General features: G+C 29.5%; 1 protein-coding gene across 3 annotated transcripts in view; it reads left to right on the top strand.

Annotated features, from left to right (window-relative positions):
* The window catches only part of LOC106469926 (ribosome-binding protein 1-like), a 59,144-nt gene that overhangs the window by 14,098 nt on the left and 26,339 nt on the right, over positions 1-18,707 (top strand). For all 3 annotated transcript variants that reach the window (XM_013930447.2, XM_022398497.1, XM_022398499.1), the window contains exons 3-11: positions 3,936-4,072; positions 7,242-7,517; positions 7,875-7,972; positions 8,209-8,548; positions 10,425-10,640; positions 12,431-12,483; positions 15,991-16,102; positions 17,022-17,405; positions 18,077-18,166. In XM_013930447.2, the coding sequence (XP_013785901.1) occupies positions 3,936-4,072; positions 7,242-7,517; positions 7,875-7,972; positions 8,209-8,548; positions 10,425-10,640; positions 12,431-12,483; positions 15,991-16,102; positions 17,022-17,405; positions 18,077-18,166 (1,706 nt within the window). The remainder of the gene's footprint in view (positions 1-3,935; positions 4,073-7,241; positions 7,518-7,874; positions 7,973-8,208; positions 8,549-10,424; positions 10,641-12,430; positions 12,484-15,990; positions 16,103-17,021; positions 17,406-18,076; positions 18,167-18,707) is intronic.

Genomic DNA, 18,707 nt, shown 5'->3' with positions numbered 1-18,707 from the left:
ACACACACACACACACACACACACACACACACACACACACACACACACACACATACATATTACACCTGCGGAAGGGAAGTTCTAAGGGTCCACAGCAAGTTTGGTCACTATCAGTCAGAAACTGAAAATATGAAAGTAAATACACAGATGATCCCCACAATATGTGGTCAGATATGAATATTCCCCCTACACACATAAACACCTCCTGTGTCACTCCCTCAAGTGCCCTAAGAATGCCTTGGAAGTTTGATAGAGCTCAGAAGAATAATATGGGAAACACACAAAGGCTACTGGAGGAGGGGGGTAACATAGGAGGCATCAGATCTGAATGCTGACCATGATACTCCTCAGAGGTGCCTTAAAAGTGCATGCCAAGTTTGTTTGAAAAGCAATCATAAAGATGAAACTTCTTATTATTGCCAGTCATTTCCTTGTAGGAGTGAACACAAAATAAAGGTTTAGTTACTTTCTAGCATAAAATGTTCTACCAGTTTTTGCTAAGTAGCACTGCAGTAACATATAAACTTTTATTCTATTTTTTACTTTAAAAATATATATGTTTGATATACATTCTAATTAAGCTTCTTAGTTGTGAAACATTTCTTAAAAATAATTATACAACTGTTTTTTTTTGGAAATATGACTGGTATAAAGTATTTCAATTTTTTTGTACTTAAGACCACAGCTATTAATAAGAAACTTTATTTTAAAGAGAGGATTTCTAATAATTTAGTTTCTTTAAAAAAATGTCACTTCAAAAATCAGAAGATACAAAATTTGACATACATCATGGAACTATATATGATAAATAAATAAAATTATGAATAGTTACACTGATACTTTGATTATTTGTTTAGGATCTTAAACAAGTGCATTGAATCAATTATTCTAGTGACTTAGCTTTTTTCTGAAAAGCTTGACTATCAAATACAAGCTTAAATTTGGGAAAGTTCCCAAAGAAAATTGCATATTTTGAGTAATGTATGATAGTGTAAGTAATAGTTTTGAAAGATATGACATGATTGCACATGCTGAACCCAGAGCTTAAGCAGTGTGGTTGTCAAGGTCAGAAACAGTGCACATGTAGGTGATCTGTAACTTGACTGGAAAGATAATCAAGATGCAACGTGGCACAAGTGTGTGTGTGTGTGTGGGAAAGGCCATGCTCTCTTCCTGTTCGTGCACAATTTCATGTGTGTGACATAGTTGGAGTTCTGTGATCTAGTGTCCTTGAAACTGAGACAGTTTTTTGAAATTATATGACTGGTCAGACATGCCATTACACTTATTATTCCAACATTTCCCTCATTTACAAATAATGCTGATGTTAGAACAGCATGTATTTAGATAAGAGTGATAGAGATTATCTGTTGGTTTGTAAATTTCAAGAAACCTGATTTTATGTAAATGTATAATATCTGGAGGAAACTGTATCCCATAATACACAAAATTTATAAATAGTGAACAAATGTTGTGAAGTATAAGGTTCAGAAATACCCTGCAAAATAATAAAACTTCAGCTCCAAGTTTCAAAGCAAAAAGACAATCTGTATGGACAAACCTGGTTGTAAAAGTTGCTATATCAATGTCTTTCACATCTATGTATGTCAGTAAGGAAAGAGAACTACTCTAAAAATATTTCTTTCAATTCTTTATGGGTTATTTTTTTCCAGTCTTTTCTTCATAGTAAACCAAAAAAAAAAATATATTTTTTTTTGATAGTTCCACTATACATATTGTGAGTTTCTTCTCTAATTTACTAGTTTTGTTCAAGGTAAATTTTTTTATACTGTGTGTGTAAGAAAACATTGTAAATATTTTAATATTACTAATGAAGACTGATTTATATAGCATACTTTGGGTAAGTGTAGATTACTTACCTCTTGAAAATGTCCCAGTTACACCAAAAAAAAAAGCTAATGTATCAGTATGTACTATCACATACAGGATAAATAGAATTAGGTCATCAATGCTTATCGTGTTTTAAACCAGTTGTACATGCATAGTTTGGTATTAAGTCTAGACTGATGCTCTACTTGACATCTTAAAACCCTACCTTACTGATTCACTGTAATATGATGTTGTATTTCCACTTTAGATTATACAGACTATCTTATCTCCTCAATATCACAGACCAAGTCAGATGAATAAAACTCATATATTCATCATAATGTTCGTATGTTTTGTTCGATGATGAAAATATACATTTCAGTGTTATTAAGTTGAAATAACTTTTTATCATTTAAACAAGAATTAAAAGATGTTCAGTCATATGACCTAATGCCTATAACTACCATGCTGTTTAACCTTAGTTGAAGTTATTTGTAGTGAAAGATTTGCTGAGTAATACTGAAAAAAATGTTGGACATAATGGTTTTATGTTAAATATGGTACACTCACCTGTGATTAACCGTTTGCTTCAAAACATAACATTTATCATTGGAAACACTAATGGATCTTAATTGTTTTTGAATCATAATCTGTGTAGCAATTAATAGAGTTCTTGTTAACTTCATTTTTGACACTGTAATTATTGTAAGTTCATTTTTTGTAAGTGTGACATTTGAAGTATTATTATCTTTAGAAATAATTAAATTTATGCATTTCACATGGATGAACCAGTCAAAAAGTAACTGATAGAAATAGAAGAAAAGCAAAAATGTAACAATGTACTTCTCTTTAACTTGTGTGTAGTTTAAAATAAGTTACATAGCATTGAGATGATGAGGGGGAAAAAAAGTTAAGATGGGATAAACGGTTTGTTGAATAAGTTAATTTTTTATAACATAAAACAAATACATCCATTAAAATATCCATTAGAAAATTATTATTATTATTATTTTGAAGTGTACCAAAATATAATCATAAACTGAGTACTTATTTTTAATACCTGGAGAAAAAATAATACACTTGTATTTTAAAACTAACTACCAAAGGAATAAAATAAAATTAAAATCAATACGTGCAAGACAGTGTAATATGGAAACAAAATATTGTTTAGAATCGTCAGAAAATAATCATTACATATTCATTTTAACTTTTCTTGATGGCTGGAAGATAATAAAAAATTAGTTTTATTTATAAGTATGTCTATAAAAAAAATTTCAATCAAATTATTTAATGTTCATATTCTTGAAACATGGATGTTTTCAAACTTACTAACTTGTGTAGCAAATTTTTTTTTCCATAATGCATCCATGTATACAAGTAGTAATCTGCTTTCAAATGAAAAAAAAAATTGGAAATGGTTATAAAACTAATCTGTGTATGTGTGTTTAGTTTTGATTAAATTTTATTAATAAATGTTGAAATTGAATGTATTATTTTTTTTATTAAAAATTCTGAATACTAGCCACATAGGATGTTCATACCAACTAAAAATTTGAGAAACTGTACTCTAGCTATATTTCAGCTTATGTCAATGACAGCCAAAATTATACAAGTTCAAACAAAAATACTAACCATTGATTCAAGCAAATATTATGAATATATAAAAAGCTGATGTTTTGAAAACAGTTTCTATCAATACATTTGCACTTGTTAACCAAACCATCGGTGTTACTATGACTGCAACTATAACGTATATATTGTACAAAAGATTCAACTTAGTTGTAAATGCACATGGTAAAAAAATGTATATATTTATATATATTGAGAGAACTAGATTGCAAGTTCAATAGTTTTATAGTTTTAATAATACGACAAAATTTACATCATAAACTTATATATATCCATGTGCACCTGTGAATAAAATTTCATAAATGAGCTGACTTCAAAAAGCTCAGAAGAAAGAAAACAAGTAAACAAAGACCTAGAAATCAATACTTTTAACATAAAACCAATATCTATAGTGTAAAATAGTAATACTATGTACATTTGTAAACCAAGAGGAATTTAATCACTGAAAACAAGAACTATTTGATTTTAATTTTCAGCTGGTGATAATGTAGAACTAGCAGCTAGTAGGCTACTTGTCCTGTTAAAAAATGCTGAGTTAAGTGCTGAGGATAGCCAGATGCTAATTGATGTCCTTCTGACTAAGCAGAATGAAGAAGCAGTTGTATGGACAAAGGTACGTTTTATGTTTTTTTATTGCATGTCGGCTGTAACTCGTGTGTGTGTATGTATATATATTATGATTAAAAGGTTTCAAGATCAAGAAAGTTTTCTTATTCCTTTATTATTTTTTTTCATTCTGTACATGAGCTCAGTCTGATAACCATCATAAACCATGAATCTATACACACTAAATCTGAATGTATTTGGTGTATCTTTATGGTATTAGCAAGCTTTTAGTAAACATTACAAATTTTTCTAACAAAGTATTTTTGATAGATTTGTCTGTGAATTTATGAAGCCTTTACTTAGTTCGAGTGAAAGGTGATTTTCATGCTAAAAATCAAAATATGGAATTAAATTTTTCTTTAAGAATAACTGCAGATTGGACAATTGCCTTTATTTTTCTTTAGAGATTTAGGCCTCTTTAACTTTTTCACAACTACTGTTAATTTAATTTTGTTTTATTGCTCTTTGAATGGGGCCTAACTGTGGGGCAAGCAATAAAACACCCAGTGGGAGTGCAGAGAGTTTAGAGTAAACATTTCCAGACTACATCATTAGAAATTTAACTACTTTTCTTATTTAATTTACTAAGTTTTAATTTTGCATTGTAGTTACTTTTGTTAAAAAATATATAACAGCAAATAGAATATATACATAAAAAAATTTAGAACTTACTTTAACTCTAAGCCAGCTTTCAATTGAGTGCCTACTTTCTTAATTCTGTTCTCATATAGCTTTGAAATATGAATTTTAGAAAACTAAAAACATACCACTCACTAGATTAGATTGCAAGAAAACTATTCTTATGAATTAACTTTTTGAATAACTTTAGATAGGTTAAAAAAATTCATTACTCCATGGATCAATGTCTTCAATCAAAAGCATCAGGCTCAGACAGCAAGTTATTGACTTTTGTGGCTGAAACAGAACAGATAATTGTGTGATATATGTAGTGTACAGCTTGCTATTTCTGTTGGTTATAAACACGATCAACAGCAAAGTCGGAAAGAATTATGGATTTTTTGAAAGATAGGATGTGAAATGTGGGTTTGACTTTCTTATTTATATGTCATTAAAGCCAGAAGTTTGGAGGCTAAACATATATATTATGGCTTAGCATTATCTGCTATAAATGTAATTTGTGACACACAAGGTCATATAGAGTTAGAAAAATCTAGACTGGGTGATTTAGAAAGAAGAAATGTTATGTGATGCAGAGAAGTAAAGATTGAGAACTTATTTCCTTTTGAAGTTAAAAATTAAAACTTGAATAAAAAAATAAATTAATTGTAAACTAGGCTTTGATACCAAGTTTATTGATGTACTTTGATAATAAAGTTGTGTAATTAAGTTTTGATTGTAACTCTTAAAAAGGTCATGACTTTTGCACTTTGTTTGATCTGTACAGTTAATACCAGTATTACTATATGGGTTTTCTTGTTCAGTTTTAGCATTGTTTAGGAAAATACTTTTAAGAGTTAAAATTGAATTATTTCTGGATTTCTAAAGTTTCAGTTAACACATTTTTGGAGTTCTCATTTAGATTTTCAGGTAGTTCAAAATTTATATAAGAGTGAAAGAAAAATATAGTATCAGTGAGAAAACATGTGCTAGAGACAAATAAGTAGGAATCACATTTATTAACCAGCTTAAAACACCTGCAAAAGGAAATTGTTGTTAAAATCTCTCCACAGCTGTGTTTCATAGAAAACGAAAAGGCTAAAAGACAATCATATATGTAGAAACTGTATAGTTGCAGATCTTTAGGCTAACATTCAGAAAACTACAGCTATTATATTAAGTTCACCAGTTGGAAAGTGCAACATTTTTACATTTTATGACTAAACATATGAATAAAGCACAAGCATAATTTGTACAGTTTTGATAAATTGTGTGAAAGATCTTTTAATTCAGCAAATTTAAAGAAATGAATACTTATTGCTTAAAACACTCATTTTTTGCTTATGTTAGATATCTCATTGTTAGCAAATATTGGTCATTTAATCCTCGGGAAACCCGATTCACCATTATGCAGTAAAATAACCTAGTCCTAGCTCCATTTAAAAAAAAATATCCTTAAGTAGCTAGAAGTAGTAAATAAGTATTAATTAATCAAGTAAGTACTTTCTATTTCAACCTGTTAAACATGGAACATGTCATGAATGGTCAATGTTCCTGTTACAGTTTAGTTTCACTGTTTAGAATGATTTCACTGATATACAGATGCCTCTTGTTTATGTGGAATTATAAGTTTCCTGATGCTTGAATTTAATTTCTTTCATTGAAATAAGAGGTTTCTCCTTGTTAATTAGGCTATTAAGAAGTTAATAGTCATTTATTAGTGACTAGTTTAAATTATTATTATAGTACGTTTAAAATTGAAATGGTACCTTGGCATTTGTGTGTATAATTTTGATTTGTTGTACCAGTAAAGACTGAATATGGTACCAGCTTTACAGATAAATAAGTTTGGTTTGTTTCTGTCCAGATTTAACCTGGATACAATATTTCTTTCTGTGGTATCCACTCCCACACCTCTTATTCACCCTCTCACTCTAACCAGACTTCTCACAATAGCCTAGAAATCTTGATTTAATTGTGAGAGAAAACATTAGATTTGATAAACAGTGACAAGGTTATCAACTTAATTGCCATTTTTTGTAATATAAGCTTCTCATAACAATAATATCTCGTATCAAACTAAACACACTTTCATCTTTTATTTTGTATGTTATAATGTCAGCAAAATGTTGGTTACTACTTTTTTGTGCAGAATTTGTGATTTTTTTTAAACAACACTGGAAATGAGATTTATTTAAAATACCACTTTACTGAGTGGCTTGATTGCGGTAATTTCTAATATTGATATATTGCTATATATTCAACAGTTAATGTGGTCAGATACAAAGAACATATTTTAAAAATTGCTCAGTAAAAATTTTCTTAGTTTAATGTTTTATTATAAATCTCTTAAAATATGGATATTCATTTTGAATTCAAGAAAAATTTTAAGTTTCAAAGTAAATAAATATATTCAGTAAACCATCTCAACCATATTTCTTATTTTGTCAGGATGATTGTTACTTTGCATAAACAGTTCTCTAATTCACATCTAAGAGTATCCTTAAGTGTACTAGCATCTTTCTCACAAGTCAGTATATGCTTCTTTTTTTAAATAGAAGAATGACCCAGTGGCTAATCTTAAAAAACAGCTTCAAGAGCGTGAACAGCAGTTAGAGTCAGAACAGTGTCAAGCACAAGCTATTAGTGCTAAAATGAGAGAGCTGAAACAGGAATTAAATAAAGAAAAATCCCGTTCTTCAGGACTTGAACGCACGTTACGAGAAAAGCTTGGACAACACCAAGAAGAAATAAAGTCTCTGCAGTCTAGCATTCAAATGAGTCAAGACCAGCACAAGAAAGAGGCTTCTTCTCTTCAAGCAAAAATCCAACAAGTGAGTTCCAGATTTTTTTTACCAGCATTGTTTGCTCTTATTCCAGTAGAAAATTTAGATAACTTGATTTATGAAGTTTCTGAACTAATATGGTTAAATGGATTTGCTAAACTGATGTATCTTATGTTCTAAAGGGCACTGATGTGAAGTGATTGGATTTCATTTGTCGTACTTTGAGTTATGTTTTGAAGGTTTTGGTTGTTGTTTACTAATTTTTTATCTCCTTTGGAAGGCATATTTCATTTTTTAGGACATTAATTTTTAAAATATATCAAACAAATGACCTGGAGAAAAGTCATTATTAGGCTATAGTATCATCTAGATACGAAATGGTGAAAATTTTTGTTGTTTCTTCAGTTGCAGACAAAGGTAACAGATGAGCAGGCTCCAACCATCCAAAGACTTCAAGAAGAAAATAACACACTGAAACAGAACCTCTCCAGATTAGAAAAAGAGTAAGTTTAATTATGTTGAAATTGTTGGGCAACATAATCTATCTTTTGGAAAATCGGTTTCAACTAAGAAAGAGTTAAAATAAATAAAGATGATCTATTATCCTTAATACTTTTTGGATTTTTTGGAAATATTAAAAATACACAAAGTATTAATAACTTGACTATAGAATAAGATATTGTAAGAAGTATTGTTTTGGAGAAAAATGTCCATTGTAGGTGTTTAATTATATGTTTAGGAGTTGTAGCAGAGTGGAATTATCACAACTGCAGCATGAATTGGATCAAGCAAAGTCAGCTAAAGAACTTTATGATGCTAAACAAAATACTCTGCTGAAGACGAATGAAGAACTCCAACAAGAAAAACAAAAACTTCAAGAATGTGTACAACAACTAAAAGAGGAAGAATACAAGAACACCCAGCAAGTCAACAAACTTACACAGGAGATTGAGAACTTGAGAACCTCCTTTCACAACATTGAAAATGATAACAGTTCTATGAAAAAACAACTAGAAGAAGCAAGGCAACAAGGAATTGACAAAGAAAGAAATGTCAAGGAACTTTATGACTCCCTTGAGGTACATTTCAATCTGTATTTACAGTAATTTATAAGATGTATATTTGATGTAATAAAGAAAAGATCACAATTAGAGGTGATGAATGTCATTGAATGTTTGGTGGTTTTTACATTGATATTTAATATTGAAAAGTAGCGCGTGCACGCACACATTGCTTTACCAAAATTATTGGAACAACTATCAACACCACAGCTAGCAGTGGACCTCATTCACTGAACTTGCATGTTAGAACCAATGTACACTATGCACAAGTTTGATTTGGCAATAGCTGTTACAGATAGACAGTTGAAATCAACATGCCCACAGGAAAGGAGCTTGTGGATTTTCTTTAGTGGCATGAGTATTAACCATTTTAGGTAACCTAATTGAACTGAAATATGCTATGTGTGTACTGTAGTGAAGAAATAGACTTAAATATTCCCATATGGAATATTGCTTTAGCTGCTCATAATAAATCAATTTTTGGAATTTGTTCCATGCAATCTTTAAAATGTATTGTGAAATGAAGCAGCATATGTGACATTACGTCTGTTACCCAGTTTAGAATTGCAGTCTAGTACATTCACTCTACAAGAGCCGGATACAGTTGGACTTCGTTGACAGCCTGCAGATCCCAATCGGTTATTACAGCTATGAGCATGAGATGTTAAATTTCATCTGTGGCATCAACCTTAGGGTGAAATAAGATAAAAAAAAAAAACTGGCATGTTGGGAGATGAACCACATTCCTTATTGTTTCTTTGAGTTTGATAACAATCTGAATAATATTGTGATTAAGACTTTGTCATTCCATTTATGAAGAGTGATGAGGTTAGTATCATCATGTGAGGTTGCTTTAGCTGGTTTGAACTTGGTGCACTGCGAATAGTTAAAGAAACCATGAATACCTTGTCATATTGTTATATTCTAGAAATGCTGCACTGCCTCCATTAATGGAAATTTGATAATGCATCATGTTAATCAATAATTTCTAGAATTGTCCATACCTTAATCCATTAGAATTGCTCTGGGATGTTTAAAAATGTTGTCTGATGGACAAAAATGAACACTTTGACTTTCATATTGTGAGAGGGTTAACATTGGCTGAAGTTGGAGCTAGGCAATCAGTAGAATTTGCTAATCTATTAATTGTCAGGTTCATTAATTGGTTATCTTCAACTAATTATTTTCAGAAGCCTTGAATAAATGTAATAATCAGAAACCCTGATTTTGTTTATTTTATTTTCAATTTAGCAAGTCATAACATTAATTAAGTAAGCTTGAATTAATTGAAAATGGTAATGATAAGTCATAATGGAAAATTTTCAATTACTTGGATAGTTGGAATAATCAAAAACAATAATAATTGGAAATGACTAATTGAGTATTTTACAACACTAATCAATATCCGTAGGTGATCATATTAATTGCCTAGGTTTAGCTGAAATAAGGTTTTAATGTATCGGACTGTTCAAAACACGGTTACTTCTCTATTACCAGTGTAATGATGAATTTAACGATGCTGGTTATTTATTTTGCCATTCTTAAAGATTGCTTTAGATTAACGTCTAACATAATTGTTTTTAACTCTTGGATTGTTTTGTCATGTTCACATTTCTTAGGGAATCAAGGAACTTAATTGAAGGTATGTCTTAGATTATATTGAAACCTTGTATTGTCTTTTTTTAAATATGTAATTTAATTTTTTCTATTTACATTTTATTCATTCTTTGTGTGTGTGTGTGTGTGTTGTGAACCAAATCTCTTATTTCATAAACGGTGCAAAACTTGTAAGGTAGTGAATTAGATGCACTTTGCACTGAATTATGAGAAATATTATTAAGTAATTTTATGTTTTTGAGTTTTACTAAGAATAATGTTTGTCTTTTACATTTAGGAAGCCAGGAAAAAAAATGATGAAGCAGAGTCTCAGTTGCATACTTTTCAGGCTCAGATATCTGATTTGACCAATAAAAACAATGAGCAACGAAATGAACTAAATAACCTTTTTCAGCAGAATGAAACACTGTCTTCAGAGATTAGTTCTCTTCGAGAACAAAGTGCAGCTAAACAACAGGAATCCATGCAGCAAAATGGAGAGCTTTATGATAAGGTACGTAGATGACTTAAGCATATACTTGATAATTTAAACACTTTTTATAATTATATATCATAATTAAGATGTTTAAATAGTAAAATATAATAGTTTGTTAATTAACCCCTTACATGTCAGGGTTTGTTAATTTTGATAATCTGTTGTTTTACATGATAACATGTGAATAAGTTGGGCTAATAATGGTTTGATCAAATTAATGCAGACAAATATTTTTTTCAAACATTGAGGTGCCAGAGTTATCTTTGGCAAACTATGGAAGGGATTAAATCTACTATTTGGCCTGACAGGTGTAACCAAAGAGTTGGTAGTGTTTATTAGTTGCTTTCTCTCTAGTCTCTTACTTCAAAATAAAGTATAAGTAGCATAGGTAGCCCTTGTAGTTTTGCACAAAACCCAACAAAAAAACAAAATACTACAGGTCAACATGGTTAATGGGGTTTGAGTAAAATCAGCTGCAAAAAAAAAATTAACTGCTGCTGTGGCACTCTGTGATAAGTCTGTAGGCTTATAATGCTAAAACCTGGGTTTCAATACCTATTGTTGACACAACACTGATAGCCGATTGTATAGCTATGTGCTTAATAACAAACAAAAGCTACTGTGACATACCAAATAAATTACTTATTGCAGAAGGTCTTGTGTGAAATTTGAAATGCTAATGATTGTTTGGCCTAAAAATTATATTTTATGGAATCTCCTAAAGTTAGTGATATTTAAAACTAAATTTTATTTTTGTAGGCACATATAGGGTACACAGTCTTTAAAATTCAGTCCCTTGTAGAATGTGATTTGTATTAATTAACTTTCTGCAGAAATTGTGCTGCCATAGGACTAAATAAATTTTACAGATGTAATATCAAAATTAGATTTAATATAAAAAAACATTTATAGAAATGATAATATGAATAACTTAATATTATAACGTATTAAATTAATAATGGTAATGTTATTTTGTATCTGTGTGAAAAGTTTGAAAAATGAAAATTCTAAATAAAAAATGCGTGAAAAATAAAGAACTTTTAAAAAGTTGTATCTCAATTTTAGTTTATTGTCTCATAAGTCTAACCATAGGTGAAGGAGAATTAATTGTTATTAGTAAGATTGGGACAGGTTAAATAACACTGAAATTATAAAAGAATAATCTACAAAAGAAAATACAAATTCTGATTACTTAAGTTATAGAGACTAACTCAAATTTTGGATAATGCTCATTATTATGAACCAGACATTTTGAAAGTGTCAGCTGTTATACATGTTTATTCAAATCAGATACCAAAATCTGCATTTTATAAGTGAAATTGTTATTATTCTTACTTCATTGTAATCTACAGAACTGTAATCACAGTCTTAAATTACCACAAAGGGACATTTCAGTAATGGGGGACCAAACCTTTATTAAATAGTCTTCGCAATACAGTCTATGAAGAAACTAAGTATTATTTTAAGAATGTTATGTACATAATTGCTGCTTCCAGATTTCTAGTAAAATAATATAGTTTCCCAGTTAAACTACTTGCAGTTTTCCACATTCTTTTTTCTAAACAAACATTTTTTAAACTTACTTATTGAAATAACTTAATCATTGGAAAACAAGCTCATTACTCTGATCCAGGAATTGTCTTTATAGACTTAGCTTTTTCCTGTTTAAAATGCCTTTATTAAATCTTTCACTTGTGTATTACAAATTATTATAAATAGATGAAACCTTTTTGTTGTTGTTTGTAACTATAGTTTTGATAGAGTGAAGCATATTTTAATGGTCGGAAAATCTGAATGGTCTGTTTCAGATGAATGAAGATCAGCAGATGAATAAAATTGATTTAATAGAGCATCAAAAAATGTAAGTAGCTATTAAGCAATGATAGTGCATTTTTTATAGATTATTTTTTCTGTTTTGTAACTATAATTGTTTTAATTCTTATAGTATTATAATTCATGTATTATCTTTATTAATACAGGAATATTAGCTTTTAATCATATTACATTGGTGTTGTACATTTATTCCAATATGGTGTATTGAAATATAGCTTTGAGTGAGTAGCATTTCAGCTTAAAAAAACTATTATACATTTAGTGTAATGTCTAAGAATATAATGAATTTAGAATTGGTATCTTTACAAATCAGCACATAATTTTATAATTTGTAGTCCAGAATGTGTGTAACAACTAATATTACAAACTCGTTTGATTGTAGTATATTATTGATACATTATTAAATTTGCTATAGATCTTGAAAGCTTTTCACTCTTTCTAAACTGGTGAACATTTTTCAAGTGTCAAGTGCACACTTGCGTATTAAATTTCAAAGGTTAAGTAAGATAAATTTATAATTATTTAAAAAAATTGTTCATTGAATATTTAGGAATTCATATTTTGTAATTTTCTAACATTTAATACAAATATAAAATGAAAAATTTCAAATATATATATATACAGCTCTGAAGAGTCTTGCCTCAAACTACACAGTTATGTTTTTAGAATTTTTCTGCCCATCCCAGAGCAAAGGCTTATATTTGCTAATAAACTATCATCTTTTTTCAACTAATTTATTTTAACTAAGAATATTGTTTGCTGTTTTTTGTGGTTTGTAGTTCAAAGTGGTGACTACTTCAACTGGCAAAATAAAGTATCATAAGAAATATATTGCTTAATCTCAATCAAGTTGTAACTGATTGGCTATATAAAATAGAACTATCTATATAGTATTAAACAAATTGAAGTTTTTTTATTTTTTCACAACAGTGTCTCGTGACAAGAGTTTGAAAATTTTACGACATAAGAATTATAGAATAACTGTTGCAAAAATGTTTAAAATAAGATACTTCCTTTCATCTTAGAATTTTGGTTGCTTTATTGTCAATAGGGAAGTTCTATTTTACATATTTGGTCAGTTTTAACTTGCTTGATATTAATATATTTTTTATAATTCTTTATTTTCTTAATAGCTGTAGTCAACACTTCCATCTATAAATCATAAAAATCACACCAAAAAATGACAACAACTGGAGAAGTTTCTTTTCAATAAATAAGTTAATGTATTCAAACAACAAATACCAAAAAGAATTAACAATAATATTCAGTAAAATTAAGGAACTGAGTTGTCAGGATATTTTGCTATCAGCTGTTGTTCTCTCTAAACCCAACTAAGCTTAACTGATGTCTTGAAGAAAATTTCTGTAGCTCTCAAAATGGTTCCAGCAAAAAAAGAATGTCCAAAGAAAATTAAACACACTTAAACTTCCCATCAGATTCCTTTGTTTACCCCTACAGAATCTCAAGGTAATCTATCATGAGAAACAATAAATTACTGCTGAAACATTTTATTTATTCTACATTGACTTGCATAGTTTGCTATTTGTTCTGTTCAATGGTATGTAGGCATTAACTTGAGCTATTATCAGAACTGAGCATCATTAGTAATTGTTTAGACCACATGATGTGACATCTTAAAAGGGGTGGCAGCAAAGGGCTGTAGTAATAAAACTACTAGTGGAGGAGAAAAATCATGTGAAAAACAAGATATGAATCACATTTTCAAGGGGTGATAGATGTTTAACAAATAAAAACCTATACTTTAGGATAAGAATAAAATAAACTTGCTGTTTATTGGCAACACTTCTCAGACTTGTGCAGAAATGAAAGTTGGAGAATTTATTTTTCTTTGCAAAATACATTGAAAGAATGCTTTATAATGAAAAATATCTATTTAAAATATTTTTGAGTGAAAAATTGTTGAAATAGAATTATTATTTTCTAAGAATCACATGTATGTGACACCTGAAAGATGATTTGTGGTCTAGTTAATCGTCTCTGCCTGGGCATTATCTACTGTGCGTGTCTCAAGGTTTTAGTGACTTACATTCAAAATCTTATTAAACTACTTTTTGTTTATGTTATACCAATTAGTATAGCATAAAGTAGTAGCTAATGGTCCATATTTTAATAGTATACAAGTTTTTTAAGTTCTTAGTTTTACAAGGCAATATAAAAAAAAAAATTCTGAATTTCTCTCAGTGTGAGAATTGACATATTTTCTTTATGCATCCCCTATTCTCTATTTTATTTACCACCCCTCCAATAAGTATGAAATTTAACATAAATTACTCACTATAAAATTATCATTGCTCAGACAAACTATAATTTTTATAGCCTCCAATTTTGTTTGGTTACAAAGTCAGACCTCTCTCGCCACACCTACCTCTCACATCCTATTTTGCAGGATTTGTTAGTAGTTCTCTCTTACACTTAATTTTATATTATGCATAACTAATAGAAAGCCAAGGTTTTCATCTGTCAAATGTCGTATTGTATAACATTGTTTTCTGAATGGATAATTGTCAATTTCTCTGTTAGTACAAGTTTTGTTCCTACGGGAAAGTTAACAACTGGCTTGATTGAACTTCTAATGGTTCTAGTTGCATGGTTAGAAAGCCAGGAAAATTGTGATAGTTGGGGAAATTGTTTGCTTTTTTTTTATGTTGTTATTCTGTTCTTTAGTGCATTATTTAATTAAATAAAAATTTAGTGCATTACTACAATTAGCATAAAAAAAGGTAGGGTTAAGTATCAACAGTCAACAGCAAAAAAAAAGGCTTGGATAAGAACTTTATTTCTTGTTTTTCATGTTTATTATATATTTGTTATTATAAAAGCAACTAAAATGTAAAAATAGGGACCTCTTTACGTTAGTTACAGTTAGATTAAATAAAATAATGTAATAAAAATGTTTCATGAGGCACGCAAGCAAGCAAACAGTTGCAGTAGCTCGTGAGTAATGTAATTTGAAAGCATAATGGTTACAGTTGAAAAGGCAATAAAACAATAAAATGTAAGTATAAACAGATGTATACTGTTATGAGTTTAAAGCTACATAGGATAAATGAATGTAGTTTCATGTTACAATTTGAAGTTGTTCTAGAAAGAAAAAGGGCAGTTTAGAGTTATTTTGATTTGCGTGTGTGTGGTCAGTCAAATTGACCAACCTTGTATAGAATTAGGGTAGAGAAAATATCATATAAAATGTAATTTTTACTGAAAACAAACATGTATTTAGGAGGTTTTAGAGATTACACAAATGAAACTTGAGATTTTTTAAGTGAGGAAAAGTATTTTTAAATCTTAACATGGAAATTACTTTGTACGTGGACAAATCCTTTTTTAGTTTATCAAAAAAATTTTTTTTTTTTGTATGCAAAAGAGTTATTATGTTTATTGTAAATCTGCCAAATTTTTTGAAGGTACACTTACTATACTAAAAGTTAGTTGTATCAAAACTATAATGACTAAAGGAGTGCAAAGAGGTCTGTGGCTGGTCCAGTTCATAAATCTTTGTTCATTAAAATTCTAGACTAGAGGAAAAGGACCAAGCTTTACAGCAGCTTGAAGATGCACTCAGTACACACAAAGAACAGCTGTTATCTCTAACAGAAGAAGTTGAAAATCAAAAACAGAAAAATAATGTAAGTGTTTAAGTCCTATTAAGGCTTAAATTACTTGACTGTTTTATGGAAAATAAAATATTCTATCTTTTATAAAATTTGTTGAATTATTTTGTGACCTTTATGGTTCTTCTACTTGACATATTTTTGTTAATAATTATGAATATGGATGATAATTAAATATTTTATCTGTTTGTGAACATATCTTCCTTTTATTTATAAAATATGCCATTGTTATTGAGGATCTATATATAGACAAAATATCTAATCAGTCTTGAATAATCCCTTATGGTCAGCATTAAACAAATCCTTTTTTTTTTTTCACATCAGTGTCTCATGATAAGAGTTTGGAAAGTTCACAACATAAATTATAGAATAACTGTTGGAAAAAAGTGTAAAAATAAAATACTTCCTCATTTATGCTAATTTTTATATAGAATATTTTTCTAGTACATTCTACTTCTTTAACAAGTTTTGTCTTGAGATCTGAAAGGTTAGACTAAACATGAGCCGTTTCATTCATAATATTTTATTCGGGATTGCATACGCGTCCTTGAAATTGGGCTTGAATAGGGGCCTTTTTGCAAAAGTACTTGAAAATATTATATTAGCAGAATATATCGATATATCTAACTTTAAAGGATTGTTGTGGAGTTGAGCACAATAAATAGTCTTTCTTTTCTTTTAGTCTACATTCATGTTGAAGAAATAAATAGGAATTTATAAAATTTCAGATTTATTTTTATGTTGATTTTAGACTCCAAAAAGTGCTTGAAATTGATCTGAGCAATTCAGTATGAACCATGTTTATTTAATATGAAAAGTGTTCAAAATTTAGTTTTGAACATTCATTTTTGAATTTTTTTTTACCAAATAAAATACAACTTATAACAGAAATATTAAAATATACTGTTTGCATACACAACATTCTTAATATTAGGAGTTGCGTGAAAAGAACTGGAAGACTATGGAAGCATTACAGATTTCAGAAAAGGCCGCTGAAGAAAAACTGAAACAGTTACAAACAGAATCCACATTAGTGAATGATAGGTTAAGACAGGAGGCTGAAGAAAAAGTGAAACAGGCTGAACAAAGGCTACAAGAAAGACTTCAGCAAGTTGAGAAAGAGCAGGAAGAGAAATACTGTCAACAGCTGGAGGAAGTAACAAGCATAAAGGAACATAATACAGAAGCAAAGGTTCAAAGTGCTTGTAGAGAAGTTGAAGGAAGACTTCAGCAAGCACTGCAAGATGTTGATAGGTGGAAAACGGAAGCAGATAAAATAGAGAGTGAAAAATTAAAAGAAATTTGTAAATCAAAAGAGGTAAATTTCATTCTTTTTAAGTCAATAAGTATTGAAACTAAAATCAAATAATAATACAATTTAAAGGAAACATGCTGCCCTAGTTTTTCTTCAATTTTTGTAATCTGTATGACATTATATCAAGTCATTTGTTTAGTATTGGTTAAATTATGTGTGAACACTGAGTTTTACGAAATGCGTGTGTCTGTGTATATATATATGTATATATAATTTTTGACCTATAAATCAGTGATCTTTCAAATATGAATGCAGTTCACATTTCAAAATTTTTACTCTACAAAGGAAGGATTTAGGAATATTCTGTGAAATTTAGATTTGTCAAATGAAGTACGTAAAACTTGTTAGAAAACCAGAGTTTCCTTTAGCTGTTCTTTATCAATGGGTGAATGATTGTTAACATGCTGTAATTATTTTCAAGATTTTATTTATTTTCATATATTATGCTGTTAGGGTATAGTGGGGTTGGAAGAAAATATTTGTTTATGCTTAGCAGAGTTTTCTACCTATCTAAAACTGATTAAATGGAGGCTCATTTTTTGCTATTAATTAATAATAGCATTAAAATACTTTGGGACCTAATGTGGAAATTTTGACTCAAGTAATAACACAACACCTAACAGTTTGTCTTGTTTCATGACAGATAATCAGAGGAAATTTTTGTTAATTTTCAGGAAGCAAATCAGAGATTAAGAGATCAAGAAAATAAAGTTCAGGAGCTTCTCCAGAGGATATTTCCTAGTATAAAGATAGATAACCAGTTGGTAAGTATTACGTGATATTGATTGTGTGTGTATTGTGCTTTTTTTTTTTATTCCATCTTCCAAATGTATTTTGTATTTTACTACTAAATCCCATAGAAAAATTATAGGAAAAGTTAAATAAAATTACATTCTGTAGTAATGATAAACAAAAAAAATAATTAATATTAATGCATACAATCTAAATTTAAGGTTTTCATTATATTTGAAGAAAACAAAATATATCACTTTTAAAAAATTTATTTTATATATATACGAGGCCTGTGAGAAAAGTATCCGACATTTGGCTGGGGAATAAAAACTGGCATACCTGGAGCATTGGAAACCTAATCACCCTCAAAGTAGTCTCCTTGGGACTCCACACACTTCTCCCAGCGGTGCCGCCATTTCTGGAAGCATTCCGAGAAAGCCTCTTTCGAAATGGAGTTTAGCTCGGCTGTAGTTGCAGCCATAATGTCCTCTCTTGTCTGAAATTGCATTCCTTTTAATGGCCTCTTGAGTTTGGGGAACAGCCAGAAGTTGCAAGGAGCCATATCAGGAGAGT

Source organism: Limulus polyphemus, unplaced genomic scaffold (assembly GCF_000517525.1).
Source record: "Limulus polyphemus unplaced genomic scaffold, Limulus_polyphemus-2.1.2 Scaffold3726, whole genome shotgun sequence".
NCBI classification, from domain to species: domain Eukaryota; kingdom Metazoa; phylum Arthropoda; class Merostomata; order Xiphosura; family Limulidae; genus Limulus; species Limulus polyphemus.
Note: the sequence above shows the minus strand (reverse complement) of the source record. Positions and strands in the feature narration are given on the sequence as shown.